The sequence below is a fragment of the Mesoplodon bidens genome, assembly GCF_964165515.1.
Source record: "Mesoplodon bidens genome assembly, chromosome: 8".
Classification (NCBI taxonomy): domain Eukaryota; kingdom Metazoa; phylum Chordata; class Mammalia; order Artiodactyla; family Ziphiidae; genus Mesoplodon; species Mesoplodon bidens.
Window position 1 is genome coordinate 16,224,984 of NC_138165.1, and position 23,827 is coordinate 16,248,810.

Consider the following 23,827-nt stretch of genomic DNA (forward strand, 5'->3'; position numbering starts at 1 on the left):
GCCACCGGTGCCCCAGGGGTGGCTGGTCGAGCTCCAGGCAGTGGGGACCCGAAGAGTAGCCTGTCCTCAGGTTCAGGTCAACTCTACCATCAGGGAGAGGAAGTGTATAAAAAAGGGCCCACCTTCTGTGGGCCTCTAGCTGGCGAGACATTGAGCTGGACCTGGTTAAGGGCATGTGCATGCACAAGGGCTTGGGGAGTGTAAGTATTGTCTGTTGATCTTCTGTGTATGCTTCTAGCTCCTTCCTTTGCATCGCTTCCCCTCTTTCACAAGGGCTTTAACAAACTTCCCGCAAACAGAGTATCTGAAAAGAAACATTTGTTGAAGACACCACTGTTGGAGAATGTGTCACCAGACCCCCGTGTCCGTGTCTTGGCTGAGTCCTGAGATCTGATTCAGCTCCTTGGTGGTAAGACACAGACGCCCTCAAACTTCTTCAAGAAAAGAGGGGCTGTTGTGAGGCGGAGCCCTGGTACCGGGCTGGCTGGGAACTGCTTGGCTCAGGGACTTGAGGGGTTGTCACAGGTGAGAAGAAAGTAAGGAGACTTGAGACTAAACGCCACGTGGCTCCTGAACAGTGAAAGCACCTCAGTCGACAGCGCTGAGCCCGTCTTCATTTCCTGTTTTTGGTGATTGTGCCACAGCAGAGGTTAACATCAGGGGAAGCTGAGTACTGTATATGCGAGCTCTCCGTTCTGGTTTTGCAACTTCTCCTTAGGTCTAAAATTATTTCAAAATGAAAAAAAAATTTAAATGACTGCTGCCTTGGTCCTGCCCTGTGAGTTAAGGGGAGCTCAGGTTTCTGAACTCTTGTTTAATGCCAGGTACACTTCTCCCATTTCCTAATGTAATCCTCACAGCCCCATGGGAGGCGAGCCCTGGAGCCGGTTGTACGGGGAAAGTGGAAGCTCAGAGACACTAAGGAAGCCATGTGGTTGATGAGAAGAGGACCAGGATTCACCTGGGACCAGACGGCCACCCATGCCAGTTGCCCCACCGCCCCCACAGGGAGAGCCTGGAGCCAGCGCAGAAGAAAGCTCGAGGCGGAACCCAGAGAAGCAAGGGCTTGCAGCCCCCGGCGAGGAGTTTGGACTTTATCCTGGAGGCCAGTGGGTCTCAATCTGGGCTGCACATCAGATCCTCCGGAGAGCTCTGAAGATGCTTACTGCCTGGGTCCTACCCCAGGAAGTCTGACTCAGCTGTTGTTTTGGTTTTGTTTTGTTTTGTTTTTTATATTGGAGTAGACTTGATTAACGGTGCTGTGTCAGTTTCACAGGAGTACAGCAAAGTGACTCACTTATACATATACATGTATGTGATCTTTTTCAGATTCTTTTCCCATTTAGGTCATTACAGAACATTGAAGAGAGTTCCCCGTGCTGTAGAGAAGGTCCTTGTTGGTTATGCATTTTAAGTATAGCAGTGATTCAGCTGTTGTTTTTGAAGCTCTCCAAGTGATTCTGACGTGCAGCCAGCCTGTGCATAAGAACTGGAGTCACGTTGACACACGCGGTCAAAAGGCCTGCTTTCCACTGACCCTTCGCAGGGACTCCTGGGCCCGAGGCGACGCCCTCGCGCCCCAGCTTCTCCCGAGAACCCTCGCAGGGGCCTCCCCCTCTTCTCCCAAGCCAGTCTGCGGGCTCCGGTCGCCCGCCGCCTGGGTCTGCCCCCGTCACAGCCGCTGGGGAGCCAGTGTCGCCCTCACCAGTGCTGCTCTTTCCGGGAGCGGCCGCCAAAGCCAGGGTCTGGTGCTGGGGGGCCGTGGGAGCTGGCGGTGGCGGCGGGGAAGGGGGGGAGCAACCCCGCCCCCGCCCCCCAGAGGGCGCTCAGCCTCTCGCACGCCGGAAGCCGTTGCGCCCACGCCGAAGCTTGCAGCCAGGAGCTCCAAACGTTGCCATCATACTGATGACATTTTATTGTTACAGAGAAAAATAAAAGTATATACATCATCCACATTCCAATTTTTTTTTCCTCTGGAGACTTTAATTCCCCAAATGGCTGGAACATAAACAGACCGAGAGGACCACGGTGACCTGCAGAAAGCAAGTGAGCGGAACTGACCCCCCGGTGACTGTTGTTACTCCAGAGTCAAGGAGTTGAGAGCTTTGCCCCGCAGGGGCTTCATCTCCTCAAACACCTTTTCTCCTGCCTTCTCCAGTGGCTGTGCTTGGTCTCTCGCCTCTCTAAGTATATACATCAAACACAGACCCGGCAAGGCGCATCAGGGCCGTCATGAAGCACCACCAACCTGCTGCCGGGCCCACCGTTGAGAAAGATGCCTTGCGAAGGTCGGAGGGCTGTTTATCCGCATACACAGTTGAAACCCCGCTTAGCGATCCCTTAGTTACCAGTGGAAACACCCAACTGGTAAGTGGCTCAAGCCTGGTTTCCAGTCTGAGCCGCACCGGTTTCTTAGCAGAGCCACGTGACCTAAGCTCTCAGCCGCCGTTTCCAGACACACAGCTGGTGTGCATCCCGTCCCCCAGGATTGCTGCAAAGGGGAAGGGAGAACTTCTTCGTACACATCCCGGCACGATGGCTTCTGAAGGCGCAGTTGGCAGGAGCTGGTTCTTCATGTTTATGAGTCGAGTGGACGCACAGTATCTCTGACTCTGGCCGTAGCTCCAGAAGGTGGGAATCAAGAGGGAGGGCTCTGCACCTGGGTGGAGGAGTGGCTGTTGTGGAGGCCAGGTGTCGCCGGTGTGGCGAGGGGTAGAACTTTCCAAATATCTGGGAGGACGTGATGAGTGTATTTGGTTGGAAGCACAGATGTCTAAGGACTGTGAGCTCAGCTATACGATCTGACCAGACAGAAGAATTCAATACAGAATTCAGTGCTTCTCCCCTCAAGCAGCACTATTCACAATAGCCAAGACACGGAAGCCACCTAAATGTCCATCGACAGACGAATGGATAAAGAAGATGTGGCACATATACACAATGGAATATGACTCAGCCATAAAAAAGAACGAAATAATGCCATTTGCAGCAACATGGATGGACCCAGAGATTATCATACTAAGTGAAGTAACTCAGAAAGAGAAAGACAAATACCGTATGATATCACTTATATGTGGAATCTAAAATTGACACAAATGAACTTATTTACAGAAACAGACTCATGGGCATAGAGAACAGACTAGTGGTTGCCAAGGTGGGGGAGGGCTGAATTGGCAGATGCAAACTATTATCTATAAGATGGATAACCAACAAGGTCCTACTGTGTAGCACAGGGAGATATAGTCAATGTCCTGTGATAAACCATAATGGAAAAGAATATGAAAAAGAATATATATATATATGTATGTATAACTGAATCGCTTTGCTGTACAGCACAAACTAACACAACACTGTAAATCAACTATACTTCAGTAAAATTTAAAAAAATAAAATTAAGTGCTTCTGAAATATTTCCTAAAGAGGGTGAAATGTGAAGTTTTGGCAAATACCCGAAAGTTTGCAAAAGCAGAAATATCTGAAAATGAAGAACTAAAATGTTCCCTAATGTGTATAATTAAAAGAAAAAACTAATTGGCACCACCTTATGGAATCAGGGTAAAAATATATAGGTCATGTCAGCCCTTAAAGATATTAATGACTGAGTGATATGATCATCTAAGGGGAGTTGAATGATATGTTGGCAACTAAAGTCACTCTCACAGTTTCTTGGACGTTTTGCAATATGACTCTCCTTAGTGGGTCTGGAGAGGGTGAGATCACCATCAAGGCAGCAAAGAATCTCTCGGGTTGATTACAGCCATCGAGGGAGAGCAGATGATTCTTTGCCTCCATGAAGATAAATATTTGCCACAAACCCAATAGACAGCAGTCTTCATGGGGACATTAAGTCCCACTGATGGGCTCTTTATTTCTGTCCCTGTCTGACCAAGCTCTGGTGTGTGTGCGTCTGACTCTGTCCGCTTCTGGCTGAGGCTGAAGGAGGTGAGGAAAAGGCGCAAGGACAGAGAAGACAGAACTGAGCATTGGGTCATGCTTGCTATGCACTGGAGAGAATTTCAGAACCAAATACCTGCTGTACAGCACAGGGAACTCTACTCGTATCTTGTAATAACCTATAAGGGAAAAGAATCTGAAAAAGAATAGATATATATATGTGTAACTGAGTCACTCTGCTGTACACCTGAAACTAACACAACTGTAAATCAATTATATTTCAATAAAGATTTGAAAAAAATGAAACAAAATCATCTGTGGGATATCAATCAGTTGGAATACTATGCAGCCAATAAACTGATAATTACATTGACAATTTTGACCCATGAAAAAACATACAAAAAATCATTTAAACTGCAAACTAGATGAATTCAAAAGGCATGGATCTATTTATTGAAAATGTGTGAAATGTATGTGTATTTTGAAAAAAAATTGGAAGCTAAGTTGTGCAGAAAATGTTTAGAGTTCATTGTTGGTTTTTTTGTTTTTTGTTGTTTTTGGTAAAGTAGCTAAAATACATTGAACAAGAAAAGAAGATCTTCCACTTTGGGTGAATATATAAAGTAATAAGTTCTACTTCATTCAATAATCATTTGATAATCCAATGGCATTCAAATATTAGCTTCTGTAGTGAAAATGGTGAAAAACCAGGTTAAATACCAAGTAAGCAAAGAGGTATTAGATATTGCCCCACTCATGGGGCAAACCATTCTAAGTCCAAGGGTAATTTTTGAAATTGAAAAAAAAAAAGGGGTTGTATTTAAAACTCTTAGGGACACTTCCCTGGTGGTGCAGTGGTTAAGAATCCGCCTGCCAATGCAGGGGACACGGGTTCGAGCCCTGGTCCGGGAAGATCTCACAGGTGGTGGAGCAACTAAGCCCGTGCGCCGCAACTACTGAGCCTGCACGCCTAGAGCCCGCGAGCCACAACTACTAAGCCTGTGAGCCACAACTACTGAGCCTGCGCGCCTAGAGCCCGTGCTCTGCAACAAGAGAAGCCATCGCAATGAGAAGCCTGCACACTGCAATGAAGAGTAGCCCCCGCTTGCTGCAACTAGAGAAAACCCACACACAGCAACAAAGACCCAATGCAGCCAAAAATAAATAAATAAAATAATTTTTAAAAAAATTAATTGAAAAAAAAACTCTTGGTCAACCGTTTGAAACCTGAAACAAAATGCAAAGTACATCTCTTTGTTGAGGTGTCAGAGGTCCTATGTGCTATGTAGTGTAACATGATATTTTATTGTTAATTAGCTGCTTAAAACAGATGCTTACTGAAATTCTATTTAAAATTTTTATTTCCTCAATTTTCTTTGACGGGAAACTGCCAGTCTACTTTCTGAGAAGTGTTGGTTTGCTGTAGGCCTCTGCTACTATCACAAACAAACCAAGGGGACCCCATGCTCCTCCAAGATACATGGGTATTCCCTTCCAAAAAGGCAGGGCCTCCCCCAAACACCCCAAACATGGAAGACAAACTGAGAAATTTACAGTATACACAGGAAGGGTAATTATCCCTAAAATATGAGGCAGTCTTACAAATAAGTAAGAAAAAGGTAAACACTTTCTACAATATAGGCAAAAAATCCCTTCATAAAAGAAGAAAAACAATTGATAAACATAGGAAATTTTTTGCCATCACTTGTAAACAAAGAAGTTTAAAATTAAAACAATGATATGGCCATTTAAAAACCTATCATACTGGTAAAGAAAAAAAGCCTGATTATGTAACACGTTGTTCAGGGCATTTGAATGGGGGCGTCCTGACCTCTGCTGGTAGCAGGTTTGTTGATGAATTTTCTGGATGGTGGTGAAGCACTCTATATTAAAACCTTAAAATGAACATGGATCTAACATTTATGTTTCTAGGAATTTATCCCAAGGAGACAGGCTGATAAGTCTGCAGGGAATTATGGCACAGGGAGGTTTGCTGCAGGGCTACTGGCAACAGCAGAACATTGGAAAGAGGAGATGTGGTCATCAGGAGAAGGACGTGTGAATGCACGATGGCACATCCACCAATGAGATACAAAGGTGTGTAGCTGTGTCTGTACATCTATGTTTATGACATACTGCTAAATAAAATTCTAGAAGATAAAACAATATGAACAATATGATTGAATTCATATATATATAAGGTATGCATGTATGAACACATACCAACACATACAGTTGGCACTCTGTATCCGTAGGTCCTGCATCTTCAGATGCAACCAACCCCGGATGAAAAAATATTTCAGGAAGTTCCAAAATGCAAAACTTGAATTTGCCGTGCGCTGGCAACTATTTACAAATCATTTACATTGTATGAGGTATTATAAGTAATCTAGAGATGATTTAAAGTATATGGGAAGATATGCGTAGGTTATATGCAAATTCTACCGCATTTTATCTAGGGACTTGAGCATCCACAGATTTTGGTACCCGGGGTGGGGGAGTGTCCTGGAACCAATCCCCTGTGGATACCGAGTGATGAATTTATGTATGGTTTAACAAAATATAATAGGTGTTTATGGTTTATTTAAACAAACAAACAAACATATAAATCCTTGGAAGACCACACATCAAAATGTACAAGTTACTGCCTCTGGGTGGTAGGATTATTGTTTTTATTTTATTCTTTATATTTTTCTGTATTTTCTAACATTTTAATAGTAAAAAAAAGGCTTATTTTTATTTTTTTCAGTAGAATTTTTTTTTAAAAATCACTGATTTATTTCTATTTTTGTTTATTTTTTGGCCACACGGCATGCGGGATCTTAGATCCCCGACCAGGGACTGAACCCACACCCCCTGCAGTGGAAGCGCGGAGTCTGAACCACTGGACCTCCAAGGAAGTCCCAAAAAAGACTTTTTTTTTTTTTAAAGAGAAAAAGAATTCTAAAAAGGATAACTGGAATTTCAAACTTACAAACCATATGAACTCTGGTGGTTATTTACTTTACCAAAGTATTCTTCAAAACCAATTCTTGAAGGGTGACGGTTTGCTTGGCTAGTTGGCCCAAGGGAGAGGCAAAGAGAAGAATTCGCGCGTGCCAAGCGAGTTCACATCAAGCAGCTGGAGAGGTATCTTCGTACCGGCATCTCATTTAACCCTCACAACTGCCCAGTTACTGAAGATGAGCAGTGCAGCTGGAGGTGGCACGGGCGCTAAATGGGATGCGGCCCCGGGTCTTGCCAGGCTCCAGAGCCTGGGCCTCTTACACTGCACGAAGCTCATTCAGCTACTCATAAGAAACAAACACAGCTCTGAAATCACACGATAAGCAACTGGGAATGCTGGACTCTGTTCTAAAGGTTTATTTGCCAACAACATTTGAGGGAGCGTCGCTATGCATAAAATACACATCTAAACATCTGAAGCATTGGAAACGTGCCCCTTTTGACACGTTCTTAGATCCAAACAGCACGGCAGTTCTGTGCGTCCTGTAGGATGAACTTTATCCTGGCTGCCTCTTCCTAAGCCATCAAAGCATCCACTTACTTCTCCTTCTTGGTGTCCTTGTAGTCCAACATAGGGAATTCCACCTCCATCATTTCTGGAGTCAGCGTGATGTCTATACTCTGCTCACAGAGCTCGCTGAAAAGGAATAAAATCGAGAAATATTGTCGTCATTTAAGCGTTATGCAATTCCTTCAACATTCCTCCCACCTACTCTTCTGGAATCTACGTTAAGAAAAAGCATAAGGCTGACAAATAGCTTTCTACCAACCCCCAGTAGTGGGAATGGTTATTTATAAGCAGAGAATAAAAAGCGGTTTAGAAATGCGGTTACAGAATTCATATTCTCTTCAGGTGCACGTGGAACATTTACCAATATTGACCATATCTTGGACCATAAGGAGAGCATGAATGTTTCAAAAGATTGAAATCATTCAGAGAATGTTCTATGGCCACATGGAATTCGAATAGAAATCAACAGCAAAGAAGAGTAAAAAAATCCACGACTGCTTTATAAATGAAACAGTATATTTCTAAATAACCTATGGGTGAGAGAAGACATCACAGGGACCGAGGTTATTTTTATCTTGGGCTCCGCGATCCCCTAGAGCAGGGGTCAGCAAACTTTTCCTGTAAAGGCCTCTGCGGGTCGTAGGGTCTCTTTTACAACTACTCAGCTCTGCTGTTGCAGCATGAAAGGAATCATGGAAAAACACATACATGAATGACTGTGGCTGTATTTCAATAAAATGGTCTGCAAAAGCAGGCGGCAGGCCGGATTAGGCCGTTTGCGGACCCCTGGCCTTGGGCTTGGGTGTTGGATGGTTACAGCTGGGTCCCTGCACATGTGGGTTCCGGCTCCACGAAGCAGCGAGAGGGAGGGTGCAGGAGCCCACTCCATCTTGGTCCTGCCCTCGGGAGGAGATCTCACGTCTGCTCCTGTGCCTCTGGCAGAGGCCGAGTGACATGGATGACGTAGCTGCAGGGGAGGCTGGGACGATGAGCCGGTTTCCACAAGTCTATTTCTTTAGAAGAGGGGACCGTTTTTTTGAGAGAGGCCGTCTCTGCTACACTCAGAGAAATGCTCCCAAGACCAACGAAGGCTTCAAAATTTAGAATTAGCAGCGGGAACCCTCTGCTGACAGCGATACGTAAACAGAGGTGGGCAGAGCAGTTTTCTGCTGGGAAAACACCGTGAAAACCGCGGAGTCGCTCGGATCCGTGAGCTTCGCTGAGCAGCGGCTCCGGGCCAGCCTCGCGTGAAGCCGGCGCTGTGCGGGGAGCGCCTTCCCGTTAGGCTTTCCTCACCCCCAAGAGCGGAAAATAACAAGACCTTGTTGCGGGTGAGCGACGCATTTGCCTGACGCCCATTTAGTGCTCAGTAGATGTCGCTCACCCCACCTCCTCCTCGTCGTCCTGGGTGACAATCCCTGAGAAGCAGGTGCTACTATTCCCATTTCAGAGATGAGGGCACTGAGCCCCGGGGGTCCGCGCATCAGTGCTGAATGGGGGAGGGGCCTGCCGAGCGTCTCCCCAGCTGCCCCCGGCACTGACCCTCAAGTAACCGTGTGTCACCCCCGCCCGCCCGGCTGCAGTGTCCTCAGGAAACGGCCTCGTGCTCCGGGGTTTGAGTGGCAGACACTCAACCTCCCTGTTCACACCTGGGTTCCAAGCTTCAGGCGCTCAAGTATCACACTTGTGTGTGGGCAGGTCTCACGGAAACCGACACACGCCTCGGATATTCAGGACTTCACTCACTGATTGTCTACAGGGAAAAGTGGTCGAGTGGGCACAGCCACAGGAGATTCAAGGATGCATTCCCACCGGATGTTGGATGCTCATCAGTAAAATCAAGTTTAAGCAGCTTAGTTTGGGGCTGATATTTTTTTATTTTTTCCTTTTTTGTTTGTTTTCACTCTTTCTTTTAGAATTTCCTTTGTTTTTGTTTTTCTCGTTTTCCTCTTTTTTGTTTATCTGGGGGCGCTCTATTTCTTTACGCCCCTCCAAACCCCACCCACCCTTCGAGTACTAACCTGAGTCCACGCGACTCTGCAGCCTTGGAAGCCCACTCAGCTCCCCCTCCGCTCGCCCCTCCCCTGAGCGCCTGCAGCACGGAACGACCAGCCAGTGTGAGACCTTAGACTGTTCTCCACCATGAATCCAGCATCCTATCTAGTTGGGTGTATGGCTGGGTGTTAGCTGTGTCTCGGCTGGGGTGCAAGCTCGGGCACTGGGGGCTCCTTGGAAATCTCTCATAGCACCGGGACTATTTCTGGAAAATAGACAACACGAGAGACCAAAAGGAAAAGAGTACCGTTCGATGGTCTCCATCCTGTCTTCTTCTGGTAAGGCGTCAAGGACGGCAGGGACATCTATAGGAAGCATGGCTAAGTTGAAGGAATCGCGGCTGTGGAAACATCACACATTTACACAATGTCCTAAAGCACTTTTCTTTCCACCACTGGTGTTTTACACTATCGTTCTTCCCTCCTCCGTTCCTGCAAACCCACTCATGTCTCCCTAGAGGTAAAGGCGGGGCTGCGATAGGTACCACTCAAACCCAAGAGAATGGAGCCAAAGAAGACACTTCCCGGTGTTACTGTAAATCAACTATACTTCAGTTTTGAGAAAGACATTTCCCAGAGTTTAGAAACAGAACTGTCAAACTTGTGGTGTCTCAACTTATACTATTTCCTGGGGGTCGGGCTGGCGTGGGGCAGTTAGTTTGCTTTTTTTGTTCTTAATATTTTTTTCCCATGTTTATACTCTTCCTTAGCTGTTTATTCAGTATCAAACCTCCTCCCCACCCCCTTATATATTGTTTGGTATCATGATTTTACATCTTCATATACGAATTACTGGGTGTTGAGGGCATTAAAAGAATTGAGATGGGGAGAAAAGACATTTTGTTATTTTTAAAGTCAGCGGCAGACTTCTGTTTCAAGTTGGTGGAGCAAACACTCACCTTTTAAAAAAATTTCCCTTTTGTCTCAGCTCCTTCTTAACATGCCTCTCAACTGATATTAGAGGAATAAAAACTGAACCCACAACAGCAAAGAGAATAGGAAAAGAGTCACAAATGGATAAACTTTTAAAATAATTTTCTGGAATAAGTTTCTAGAAGCTGAGAGGAATGTTGTCTCATAGAAGAGAGTAAAGAATGACCCATGGCAGGAAACTGACCTCCTCGCGGGCTCTAGAAAGGCTGCAGGCGGAGGGTAAGGCAGGTGGCAGGAACGGAAAACCAGGAGGTTTATTGAAGCCTCCTTGGTGTGTGCAGATACGTCTTGGAGATAAGTTTCTTCTCCTTGTTTAATAAGCAAAAATGCTGGTTTATTAAAGTGGGTATAGGTGAAGCAATTCTGAAACTATTTTTGACGTTCTATAAAACTGAGGGAGTGAATGTGTTAGGAGACTGGGGGTTCTCACAGGGGAAAGAAGAAACGGACAACTATGGAATGGGGAAAAGCAAGCAGCAACTCCATGAATGTGGACTGGGATTACGAGCACCGGTGTGGATTCATGATGTCTAAAATGGGTATAGGTGTGTATATGTGTGCATATGTGCACATGGACATGTGCATATGTGTGTAGATGTATGTGGTCATGTATTTTTGTACGAATGTGTACATACGTGTGTATGTGTGTGCATATATATGTATGCATTTCCCCACGTACACACTCTGGCTTGTCTGCTGAGGAGGCCAGGAGACGACCCCGCCCCCCGCTCCACCCGCAGTAACGATATGTGCACCAGGAACCCAGATTTTGGTCTCTAACACCATTCCTCACTGAAAAGGCACCTGGCCTCCACCACCCAGAGATTAGTCCTATTTACTGACTTGGTGACAGAGAATGCAGGTTCTAACGCACAATCCCAGTGAGACCTCAGAACACGTGTAGCCGAGAGGAGGGTGGGAGAAGGTGGAAGCCTGGACCACTCCCCAGGGGCCAGGGTGGTCTGGAAGACAGAACGGCAACAACTAAGGGTTTTTCATGACACCAAACTTGCCTAATTTTAAAATTCTGAGACCATGTCCTGCTTACTTTTCCATGTGTTAATATGTTCCTCTGGAACTGAAAGGGTGGTGGCAGTGGACGGAGGTTGGGTGTTTTGTTTTGCTTTGTTTTGTTTCATGCCTTTCTTGGAAAAGTAAAACGCCGAAAACTCTAAGTCAATTCCTAAGATTCTTCTGGAAATTTTAGTTGTCTATAAAACCCCAAACTCTGGGCACCACTGGATTAGACGACTTCTTTGTCGCTACTTACTCAGATTGCATGGAAGTCACAGAGACTCAGTAAATTCTCTCTGAATTTATTAACGAGCAGAGAACCCAAGTGAGCTGTTTTGATCATTACGAATGCAAAAATGACTTGGAGTGAATAAACATTAACTAAGGATACTGTGTGGTTTAACAGCAACTCTCGGGCAGAAATACAGGGGAAATAGCAGCTAAGAAATAGGTAACCTATTCCAGAAAAATGACTGCAGACTTGAAGTATCATTAGCAGATGTGTAGGAAGTTTAAAAAGGAATAATATTATAATTCTGTAACTCTTTTAGAAATAAAAACATTATCTAGGGTCTTACATCATAGAAATCCATGATAAAGAAATGAAGAATCCTCTCCTGATTTTATAATCTGTGGTGCAATTATGGTTTATTATGAAACAAATTGGCCAACAGAGCACTTGAGCACAGAAGCTGGAGGTAACAAGTCCTAGGTGGGGAGTTTTCTTGTTTAATTCGCATTTAATTCACGTTTAATTCATGGTTAGTTCAAGCCCAAGGTGACTGCATTCTGAGTGCCTTTTGAAAGAACAGCCTCGGGAGATTTTTCCAAGAACACTGCTTTGGAAAAAAAACCAGGATTTTGTTTCTTAATTCCTGAGACCGGTGCTTGCTGACAGCGGGTGGACCCCGGCGTGTCCACTGCCTACCGTGCTCAATGTGCGTATTCAGTCTCTGGACGGTACCCACACCCAGCTGTGTTTGGTCTACTGATGACTGCGGTCCATTCGGCAGTGCCCTCACCCCACAGCAGAATGAGGCCGTGTGTCTAGCTGGTGGCGGGTCCTCGCCGTACGGTGGTAGCAGAGTCACCGCAAGGTGTAGTGGGTGGGGGAGGGCAGAAGCGGGAAGGGCTACTACGGGTGGTGCTAGACGCACCACTTGAGTCCTCACGACGCACGTGGTCCGTGAGGACCCCTTCACCGTCCCCGTTTCACAGACGAGGAAATGATTGCTCAGTGGGCTCCAGTAATAGGTAACTGTGGCCCAGGGACACAGAGTGGGTGACAGGGCTAGCGGGTTATGAGGCAGGTCTCTCAGACACCAAAGCATTCCTTCTCCCTACAAGGCCACTGTTCCACCCAGCCCTTGATTCTGGAGTTTTCAGATTTTAGAAATAGGCTAATGTTACCAAACACAATTTCGTGTGCCTGACGCACAGCAAGGCTAAGCAACCCGAAACGTCGGAGTCTGGAGCAGAGAAAGGCTCAGGGCCAGCAAGGAGACGAGGTGGCTTGTGCCCCAAAAACCCAGAACTGCCCAGTGGTTTTCAGGCAGGTGTTTTTAAAGGCGAAATTTGGGGTGAAGGCTGCAGGGTGTGTGACCGTCTTCTGTCTGGCTGGTGGGGAGGTACAGACCCCTTCCCATGTCCTCTGCCATGGCTCCTCTCTGAGGTGTACCCAGATAACAGTATCTGATGCACACTCCTCAGTTGTCTTACAGATGCCGAAACCCCTGTCAAGCGGAAGAAGTTAACTACTTGATGACCATGAGCATGTAGCCCCCAGACCTGAGGACTGACAATGAGACACCACCCTGTAACCTCACCACCGACCAATCAGAGAATTGTGCATGAGCTGATCACACACCCTGCGACACCCCTCCCTCACCTGGCCTTTAAAAATACTTCCCTGGAAGCCATCGGGGAGTTGGGGCTTCCTGAGCTTTAACTGTCCCTGACTCTTTGCTTGGCGCCTGCAACAAACGCTGCACTGGCCTCCACCACAATCTCCCGGTGTCAGTAGATTGGCTTTGCTGGGCACAGGCGAGTGGACCCAAGTTTGGTTCAGTAACATGAACTCACAGAAAAGGAACTCATATTTTCGAGCCCCTACCATGGGCCAAATCTTGGTCTCATGTTAATCTCCAGGCAGAGCGGGGGCAGCTGAGAAGCGCTGAGCAAATAACCCGCAGGGAACAGCAGGTGGACAAGCCTAGATTCTGCTTCATTCAGGAAGAGCTTTTTGGCTGGCAGTGCAGGAGGAAGTAAAGGTAAGTGTTCCAGGGTCACAAACTGGATTTCAACGACCTCCTCAAATACCCGGGGAGGGGCAGGTGACAGGTGGTACATGCGGGGTGGGTGCACACCGGAGTGAGCCTTCCTACCTCTGCTAAAACGAAAATGTCGAGGCTCAGCGGGGTCTTCACAGCAAGTCCGATCGGCTTGTGCTCTGCACGAGAGGACTGGGCCCAGAGAGCTGGCCGTGGAGCATGGCCGGGGTCACCCAGCTCCGGGAGGCTGCGGGCCGTCCTGGTGACGGGGAGGAGCCGGGACACGCTGGTGGGAGTCGAGGGTGCGAGTCCCTGCCGACCCTGGTTGGTGGCAGTGCTCCGGCAGAGCTGAGCGCTCCTGGGCCGTGGCAGGGCTCTGCCCCTTGGGCTGGGCCTCACCCTGGACCGGAGGATTTGAACAGAAGGTCGCCATTGGTGATCATTGGGTTGGGACACTAGTCACATTTGCTCACCAGCGACTCGTTTCACTACGTTTTATAAGGACAATGGGCCAAAGAAACAAACTCCAGGGCTCAGGAGCAGATCACTGACCAGGCCGTGTCTTAAAGCAAAGGCATCAGTCTACTTGTTTGAGACCTTAGGGCTCTGAAGAGGTGTTAAATGAGCAAACTAGCAAAAATGTGCTTACTCTAAATTTCCTCCTCCTTTGGTCTAACAATATTCTCATCTACCTGCTCGGTCTCTGTGTGATGACAGCTGCGGGGCCGCCCGGTGAACGGCCGGGCTGGGGCATGGAGAGACGTGGATCCTTTGGGAGTGGATATGGAGGGTGTGGACGATTAATCTTGGCAACTCTAAAATGTTAAAAATGGACCATGACTATTTCGGCTGAATTATATGGATTGGTTGTCTGCTTTTATTGAAGTATGGCCAACGAGCCACCTGTCACATTGACTTTTTTAAAGTATATCTCAAGAGCTACCATATGATCCAGCAATCCCACTCCTGGGCGTGTATCTGAATAAAACTCTTATTCGAAAAGATACATGCATCCCTATGTTCATAGCAACACTATTTACAATAGCCACGACATGGAAGCAACCTAAGCGTCCATTGACAGATGAATGGATAAAGAAGATGTGGTACATATACACAATGATTCCATTACTCAGCCATAAAAAGAAACGAAATTGAGTTATTTGTAGTGAGGTGGATAGACCTAGAGTCTGTCATACAGAGTGAAGTAAGTCAGAAAGAGAAAAACAAATACTGTGTGCTAACACATATATATATAGAATCTAAAAAAAAAAATGGTCATGAAGAACCTAGGGGCAGGACAGGAATAAAGATGCAGACATAGAGAATGGACTTGAGGACACGGGGAGGGGGAAGGGTAAGCTGTGACAAAGTGAGAGAGTCGCATGGACATATATACACTACCAAACGTAAAAGAGATAGCTAGTGGGAAGCAGCCGCACAGCACAGGGAGATCAGCTCGGTGCTTTGTGACCACCTAGAGGGGTGGAATAGGGAGGGTGGGAGGGAGGGAGACGCAAGAGGGAAGAGATGTGGGGATACATGTATATGTATAACTGATTCACTTTGTTATAAAGCAGAAACTAACACACCATTGTAAAGCAATTATACTCCAATAAAGATGTTAAAAAAAAAAGATGTGGTACATATATACAATGGCATATTACTCAGCCATAAAAAAGAACAAAATAATGCCATTTGCAGCAACATGGATGGACCTAGAGACTACCATACTAAGTGAAGTCAGTCAGAAAGAGAAAGACAAATGTCATATGATATCACTTATATGTGGAATCTAAAAAAATGATACTAATGAACTTATTTACAAAACAGAAATATACTCACAGACATAGAAAACAAACTTATGGTTACCAGGGGGAAGAGGGGGTGGAGGAAGTGGGTGGGGATGAATCAGGAGTTTGGGATCAACAGATACACAACACTAATTTATATAAAGCAAACAACAAGGGCCTACTGCATAGCACAGGGAACTATATTCGATATATTATAATAACCTATTAAGGAAGAGAATGTAAAAAAGAATATATGTATATATACATATATATATACACACACACACACACACATATAACTGAGTCACTTTGCTGTACATCCGAAACTAACATAACATTGTAAATCAACTATATTTCAATAAAAGTTAAAAAATAAAGTATATCTCAATTAAGATGAAGTCAAGATATGACTTCATACACACCATCATATTCCTCTGGCTAGCAGACTTCCCTCACGATGCACTACAAGTGTGCTTTGACATACTACTGGCAGGTGACTTTTGGGGCTGCAGCTTCTGCACTCTGCGGGGCACACACACCTCTGTGAGGCGACGGGGAGCTGGGCTTACCGCTGCGTCATCTCTGTCTTAGAGGTTTCGGGCAGGGACGAGAGGACCGGGCACTGGAAACTCTTCCAGGTCATCACTCCAGGAATGACATCCTGTAATAGAGCCGGCACAGGGGGACCACGTGTAAAGTTCAGGAAGGACTTCCGTTTCATTCAACTGAATATTTTTCAATCCAAGTTGAGCTCCAAAATGTATCATTTCATTAAGTTTAGTAGAACTTTTCTGAGGCTAAAAAAGACAACTGTTCCAGCAACTGCTGTAACAAGGCAACAGGCATTAACGCAGGGAGGACGGACAGGCTCCCGCCCCTGACTTATGAGGCACAGGAGCAACGGTCCTGGTGGTGGAGGACAGGCCTGGCCTTTCCATCCGTTTTGACTACTGTGCATGTGAGGCTAACGCAACATTCAGAGGATGGGTCGGTTCATCAGAGGGCTTTCCAGGCAGGGCTAAGTGCGCGCAAAGGCGTGGAAGATGTGAGGAGGGTGCTGTCAGGAGAGCATCGAGTGCAGGACGGGTGACGGGGGTGACAGGAAATGAGGCTGGAGAGGCGGGCTGGTCGTGAAGGGCCTCGTGGGCCAAGCTAGTGAGCCTGGAGCTGCTGCCAGGGGCAGCAGGGACCACGGAGGGTTTCCAAACTGGAAAACGACCGGATCGGATTTGTGTGGAAGGAAGGCTTCTCAGGAGGGTGACGGTGCGCTGCTGGGGCCCTGGGGCGCAGGACAGGGAGTCACGTGGCGCGTGAGGCTGGCCGGTGGGATCCAGGGAGGGCCCGGGGGGCGGCTGGCTGCGGGGCTGGGGAAGAGGCAGCGAGCAAGGAGCACGGAGATCAGGCTGGAGTCCTAGAACCAAGAGGCAGGAAGGTGAGGCGGGAAGAGGCGTGAGGCGGAGCTGGCGGGGGCGGGGCTGACAGCGACCCACCTAAGTGAGGGTTTCATCCCGAGCGGAGGGTGAGGGCCACCCCAGGAGGTGCCTGGGGGCTGAGGTCAGGTTGGTTATTTGGGGGAAGAAGGAGATCTCGGGGGCCTCTGCCTCACTGTGCATTTGTCACATCACCACCTTGCCCATTATGACGTTTCTGTCCTTGCTGGGGACCAAACAAAGAGGGGGGTCAGGCCACGGGGTTACGGCTGCCACGTGACTGCTTTTCCATGGTTGCAGTGGGGATAAGATGATATTAGGCATGACCTTCAAGGGAAAAAGAGACTAAGAATGTTGAAAAGGGGGCAACGTGAAGCCTGGGAGCTGGGTACGGGCGGACGGGGACGGTGCTGAGTCCCCACCTGCCCCCCCTCAGGGCTAGGGTGTGACAGGCTCCACAGCGCCACGGTTACCGTCCTTGTCCTGCAGCTGTGGCGGCAAACCCTCTATTCCTAGGTTCCAGAGGTGACCCTCCCTCCTTGTCCCCTGCCCGTCCCCGCAGCCCAGGGCCAGCTCTGCCGCTGAGCCGGGATGGCTTTACCGTGTGATGGAGAAACTGCTTCTGGGTTAGGGGGATGCTGGAGCTGCAGTGGGACTCCTTGGTGAACTTGTACTTGGGGTGGGTGCACAGATGGTAATCGATCGAGGTTTCTGCGTAGGTCAGTGGGTGCTTCACGGCAAATAACCCTGGGCTGGGGTTCTGCGGGAGAGACAAAAACGGGGTCTCCTTTGTTGACCTGTTTCCTCCTCTGCCACAGCACAGGCGTCAGCTAAGGCTCCCTTCGGCCCCCCCCCCCTGGCACGCGCACTCTGACCCCACCTCTGTCAGCCTATCTGGGAAAGAGAAGCAGGAGAGCAGAGGTGGCTTCAGATGGGCAGTGGTCACGGTCATTCACAAATGTCACTTTTCCGGTTGACGCGCTTCATTACGTACCACGCGGATTCACTGAGCTCCCATGGAAACGAGTACAAATGAAACTGCAGCTTAAACAGCTTAAAGTATTTGTTTCTAAATTTGATCAATTAGGGGGATTTATTAAATAAGGAAACTGGTTTTAAAAAGCAATGAACTTCTGGTTTTGGAAACAAAAGAACAGCTTCTAAAAAGTAACTTTAAAGAGAAGACAAAGGAGAGGGTGGCATGTGATATATCAGGAAACATCAGCATTTAACATTGTTTTGGTGATGTTTTTAATTCAGGAAGGCTCCATTTGGATGAAGTATCTGGCTTTAAGGGAGTTCCTGTTTTTTACTAATTTTCCAGCAGAACTAATGGAGGCACAGAGCAATTATATCAAAATATACAAAAATGTGGAGCCTTTTAATGTTCCTTCTGGGGCCTAACAAAAACCCAGCTCTTGTCCCAAACAACATAGCTTTTAGCTCCCTTGTGGTTGTTTAATTGCAGATGTTTAGGAACCACTAAGTTGAGATTCTGTTCTGTTTGTTTGAATAATTAAAAAAAAATTTTTAACCCACAGAACTCCACACGACTGACAGGAACCCAGTCTCACTGCCAAGAAACAAACGTCCCCAACAACTTGAAGGCGACGTGAGAGCACCCAGAGGACGGCCCGGCTAGCGTGGGTGTGATGAAGGCGTCCCGGCCACGAACGCTGGGCTGCCTGTCCTCTGGTCACGCAGGGAGGCTGACTTGCAGCCAGGGCCGCGGAGAGGCTCTTGCGTGAACGCATGGATGTAAAGGCAACAGGACGGCAGGGAGGCGATGACCCCCCGAGGGAGGCAGGAGTGGAGTATGTGTGTGTCCACGGCAGCTCTTCTCCCGTCCATCACGGTGCCGCACGGAATGGGGACAGGGACAGAGGTGAAGGCAAACATTGGGTTCCCACCCTGACCCAGGTCGGGGCTGGAGGGCTGGGAGGGACCAAGGGGAAAGGTGGGGTGTGGTGAGACAAAGCCGGGGAGGCTGAGGATGCAGAGGAAGGCGGGTGTGGGTGGGCAAGTGGGGGACGCGTCCTGTCGCCGTGCAGGGCCCCTTAAATCCCCCAGCGTGCGAGGACGTGCCGGAAGGAGGGGCAAAGGACAGGAGGCAGGGCGAGCACCCAGCCGGAGCCGCCCAGGCGCTCTGGGCACAACTACCTCCCCAGAAATAGGGCGAGGACCAGAATCTGGAGGCTGCTGGCCTCCGTCACCAGGAGTCACCCCTGTGGTGACAAAGGACAATCAGGACAGCCCCTGGGAAGGGATGCCTCAGGGGTTTCGGGCAGGATGACAGAGACCCCAGCTGGGCCTGGTCACAGTGTGACCAAGAGGTGGAGTCACCGATCGGGGAGGGGCTGGCAGTCTCACGGGAACGGGGACGGGGGCAAAGGTGCACAGCACCGGGGTGGGGGGGACACCCGCCGTGTGGCCGACTCTCTGGACCTGCCTTGGGTCAAGTGCAGTGGATGAAATCTTTCTGGAAATGGCCATGCCACCGTCTCTAATAGTTGCCACACCTCACCTCCCCCAGGGTGGCCATCGCTACCAGAGCAAGAGGTCTGAGTGGTCAGCCCGTGACTATTTTAATTTTAATTTCCCTCAGAGCACCGCATGCATATGGGAGCGGCTCACCCAGGCTGGAAGGATTCGTGGTGAAAAGCAAGGGGGCTCGTGTGAGCCCCTCCTACCTCAGGTTCAGGTCTGGGTTTGTGCCTGGGATGGTCACTAACTCTAAACATCACGCTTCTTCTTCCATCTCTTGACTGTCGACCTCACAGTATCCGCTGACTCATTACCATGTAAGGTAAGGGTCTTGCTCGTGTACACAGATGCTCCTTCCGGACTTTGAAAATCACATGGTTATCGTTAGTTTTGCTGCGACTTGAAATGATGCACTGATCCACCTATTTCCTGTTTCATCATCTTTAGTTGAGTATTTCAACTCCCCCTCAGGTGAAATGAAGGCATTCCCACTCCCATCCTGTCTTGTTCCTTTCTTCCTCTCTTCCACAATCTTACTTTTGTATTATTGAGATCGTCAACATCTGCATTCTGGAACCACACCGAGACCTGTACGCTTCGTTCATAAGTTGTCTCTGAAAGCTGGAAACTAGTAAACAGCATTTACTCTGTCTTAACTGTCTAAGTATGTCCCTCTGCCAGGCCAAGCCGAGGCCTGGATTATAGCTTTCTGGTGAAGGGTCACTATCACGACCTCTGGGTCAGTGACAGAGGGAAGTTCTAGTATCAAGGCCAGACGGATTCTATTTTTCAATTTCCCGTCAAGTCTTAAAAATCATGCCAGATTTCAGTTTGGCTTCCTACTGGGAACATACATCGAGTTTTAGTTGACTCTCCCCCCTGGAGTTGATAATGGCCTTGTGTTTTGTTTTAGTAACGCGCCTCTATAGGACCCTCCAGCGTTTCCATGGCCTCAGCTGCACCGTCGGCGCGTGGGGTCCACCCTGCCCCAACGTCTCCTCCCCAGAGCCCCCTACCCCCTGCAGACAGCGCACAATCCCCCCAAGACTCCACTGCAATGCTCTACTCGTTGCGACCAGCATCGCTTGCCTTTTATTTTTGTTTCTTTTCTTAGGCTTTTCGAATTCTTTCTTTTATAGCCATACTGATGTATAAGTGATATGAGATAAACTGCCCATGTGAAAAGTATGTAATCCGGTAAATGTTGATGTATGTTACATCTGCAAAACCGGTCTCTAGACCAGCTCTCTCACTTGCAGAGTGGTGAGGAGTGGTAGAGGGTGGGTCTGGGGGAGACTGTGAAGACCCTGGGGTTTTGCAGGGATACCCTCCTCAGGAAAGCCCCTTACCCACTGCCAGCCCAGCAACCGGGACCCTATTTTGCATATTGCCCTGCTGTGTAAAATTTCAGCTGGCGATAGGGTGCTGGTGCTAAGTGAAGTCTGAAAATCACTGAGTTAGATGTCCCGTGAAGCCATCCCAGCCCTGACTCTGTCTCTGAGGGACAGCCCTCCGCCGCCCCGCAATGAGACCACCAGAACACGCTGTGTTTGTGTTTGGCCAAAACACAAACAGCACAGCTCCCTGGAGGAAAGCAGCAGAGCTCAGAGAAGGAGCCCCGAGGCAAACAACCAGGAAACAGGCAGGCGTCTGTCCCTGCTCTGCCCTTGGGTGCGACCACCAGCATCTCTGCCCTGTCAGAGATTCAGAGGCTCACGTGTAGATTCTCCCAGAGGAGACTTTCTCAGGTAGTGTCTGAGGCCCTTCCTCATCCTGCGTGTGTGTGTGTGTGTTCGTCTGTGTTTGTGTGTGTGTGCGTGTCCTTAAAAAACAGACCGTAACTAGGTCAACTACCGTGGCATTTCGCCGATGATTCCGTTCTTACATAGAACCTCCTCAGATTTCCTGTCTGGCCTTCAGTCACTTAGGGCTTGGGTACCTAGAAGGATAAGGGGGAAGGGGGTGCCCCTGAGGGCAGGTGACAGGAGGACACACACAGGGGAGGGGGAAGAACCGGCTGGACCCCACATCGCTGGGAGACTGGACTCAATTTGGTAGAAGACAGGGAATCAGGCGTCGGTGTGGCAGGGACACAGTGCCCGAAGATGGGATAAAGAATCAACTAAGCGCCGCAGGACGGGGCTGGGGTGACTTTACTTTTTTTCTGTTGTATACTTTCTTCTTAAAATATATATACATATATACTACCTTTAAAAATTGTGAATCACTGTATTGTACACCTGTAACTTACCTAATATTGCACAGCAACTATACTTAAAAGAAACACAAAAATACACATGTGCATATTATAGATAATTAGAAAAGATCATAAAGCTATTGTCATAAAAAAATAAATGCTGGAGTTGTTAAAAGACAAAAACATTGATATTCTCCAAATGATAAAGGCTGGCCAGCAATTTCAAAGGTGAGATGTGGTTTAACCCTTGAAATTCCAAAAACAGAAAAATATTCCCAATTAGTGCTTCTGTCTTCTTTTTCTCAATGTTTTTTTTTTAAAAAACTGAAGTATAGTTGATGTACAATATTGTGTCAGTTTCAGGTGTACAGCAAAGTGATTCAGTTATATATATATATATATATATATATATATATTTTTTTTTTTTTTTCCAGTACGCCAGCCTCTCACTGCTGTGGCCTCTCCTGTTGCGGAGCACAGGCTCCGGACGCGCAGGCTCAGCGGCCATGGCTCACGGGCCCAGCCACTCCGCGGCATGTGGGATCTTCCCGGACCGGGGCACGAACCCGCGTCCCCTGCATCGGCAGGCGGACTCTCAACCACTGCGCCACCAGGGAAGCCCTATATATATATTTTTTTTTTCCAGTTCTTTTCCCCTACAGGTTATTACAAGACCGTGAGTACATTTCCCTGTGCTACACAGTCAGTCCTTGCTGTTTATCTTTTTTACGTGCAGTAGTGTGTGTCTGCTAATCCCACACCCCTAGTTTACCCCCCCCCTTTCCCCTTTGGTAACCAAAAATAAGATTGTTTTCTATTTGTTTCTGCTTTCTTATGAAGTAACTGCTGGAGAAAGGGACAGGGAAGAATGACTTCTGCTGATGTCACTTACAAAGATATAGAGCGGGTCGTACTCTGGAGCCTGGGCCAAGGCCTCGGGGAGTCGTATGCTCAGGACGGAGGTCTCTCCAGGGAGCTGGGGCGCGGAGTCCTGCTTGGGCAGGGCCATGACGGCGGTGGCTTCGTCCTGGGCCAAGACCAAGGACAGCGCGTTAGTCCACGCGCCAGGGTGGCGGGAAGGTGGGGCGTTCCCGAGGGTGGGGACCTGTCACCTCAGCTCCTGGCTTCAGGGCCCGGGCAAGCTTCTGAGGCCGGTAGCTGGTTGAAGACCTCTGCACAGAGACCGGCTGGTACCTCTTGATCTGGTACAGCTGAGGAACCTGGGGGAGAGAAGGCAGGCGCTCGAAGCCCTTGGGCGGCACTTCCCAGCCGTCTGGGGGTAAAAGGAAAATGAGCGCCACGTTTAACCAGCAGCTTTGTCAGCGCCGTCCTGGGCACTGTTCTGGGTCCCAGCACACAGCGGTGTTCTCAGTTCCTCGCCCCTGTCTTAGGGCTTAACTGCAATACACTGAACACTGGTTTGTCAGTTTAAAACATGCATATTTTACAAGGACCTACTGGACAGCACGGGGAAGTATACTCAATATTCTGAAATAACCTAAAAGGGAAAAGGATCTGAAAAAGAATATACATCCGTGTGTGTGTATAACTGAATCACTGCGCTGTATGCCTGAAACTAACAAGATATTGAGATTCAACGATACTTCAATTAAAAAAAAGAAAAGAAAGAAGAGAAAAAAGAAATAAGACATGCATATTTTCAAAAACAGAAGTGGTCACACACAAAGGCTGACTCACTTTGTTCACTTGTGTCTTTTCTTCAAGTTTCTAACATATGTAGTTCAGACAGCTTCAGATATGCATACTATATGGTATATCCACAGAATAAAGATCCTGGTTTCCATAGGCCACGTGAGGAAAAGAGAATCTGCTACACCTTGCACGTCGCATACAATAACAGCAGAGAAATACACACAGTATGCTACGCGGCATAATCCGTCATAGGACAAAACTAATAAAAAGAGCGCAATTCAAATTCAAGACGATTCTGTTCACTTCATAAGAAACCCAACTCACAGAACCACATGACGGGTCTAACCTGCAGACTGAAGATGGGATAGGCCTGCTTGACTTGAATTTCTGAAGGTTTAATTGGAACAGGTCCCAGGCCACCAGGATCCTAAAACGTGAAAATTCAAAGAAGTGACACGTGATCATCACGGAGTGCGGGCAGCCATGCTTCTGTTTCTCTACATTTTGCACGTTACACAAACAGCCCCTCCCTCTAAGTGACCCTTCCCGTGACCACAGCTGCCGCTTCCCGCGAGTGGCCTGGAGGCAGCG

At 48.0% G+C, this 23,827-nt stretch overlaps 1 protein-coding gene across 1 annotated transcript in view; it reads right to left on the minus strand.

Annotated features, from left to right (window-relative positions):
- Positions 1-353: 353 nt before the first annotated feature.
- Positions 354-23,827, minus strand: part of CFAP221 (cilia and flagella associated protein 221) — an 84,014-nt gene continuing 60,540 nt past the window's right edge. The window contains exons 17-24 of the mRNA XM_081242407.1: positions 23,583-23,663; positions 22,696-22,803; positions 22,476-22,610; positions 17,504-17,662; positions 16,042-16,133; positions 9,714-9,806; positions 7,442-7,537; positions 354-2,183 (exon numbers count right to left, since the gene is read on the minus strand). Coding sequence (XP_081098533.1) covers positions 2,078-2,183; positions 7,442-7,537; positions 9,714-9,806; positions 16,042-16,133; positions 17,504-17,662; positions 22,476-22,610; positions 22,696-22,803; positions 23,583-23,663 — 870 coding nt within the window. The 3' untranslated portion in view covers positions 354-2,077. The remainder of the gene's footprint in view (positions 2,184-7,441; positions 7,538-9,713; positions 9,807-16,041; positions 16,134-17,503; positions 17,663-22,475; positions 22,611-22,695; positions 22,804-23,582; positions 23,664-23,827) is intronic.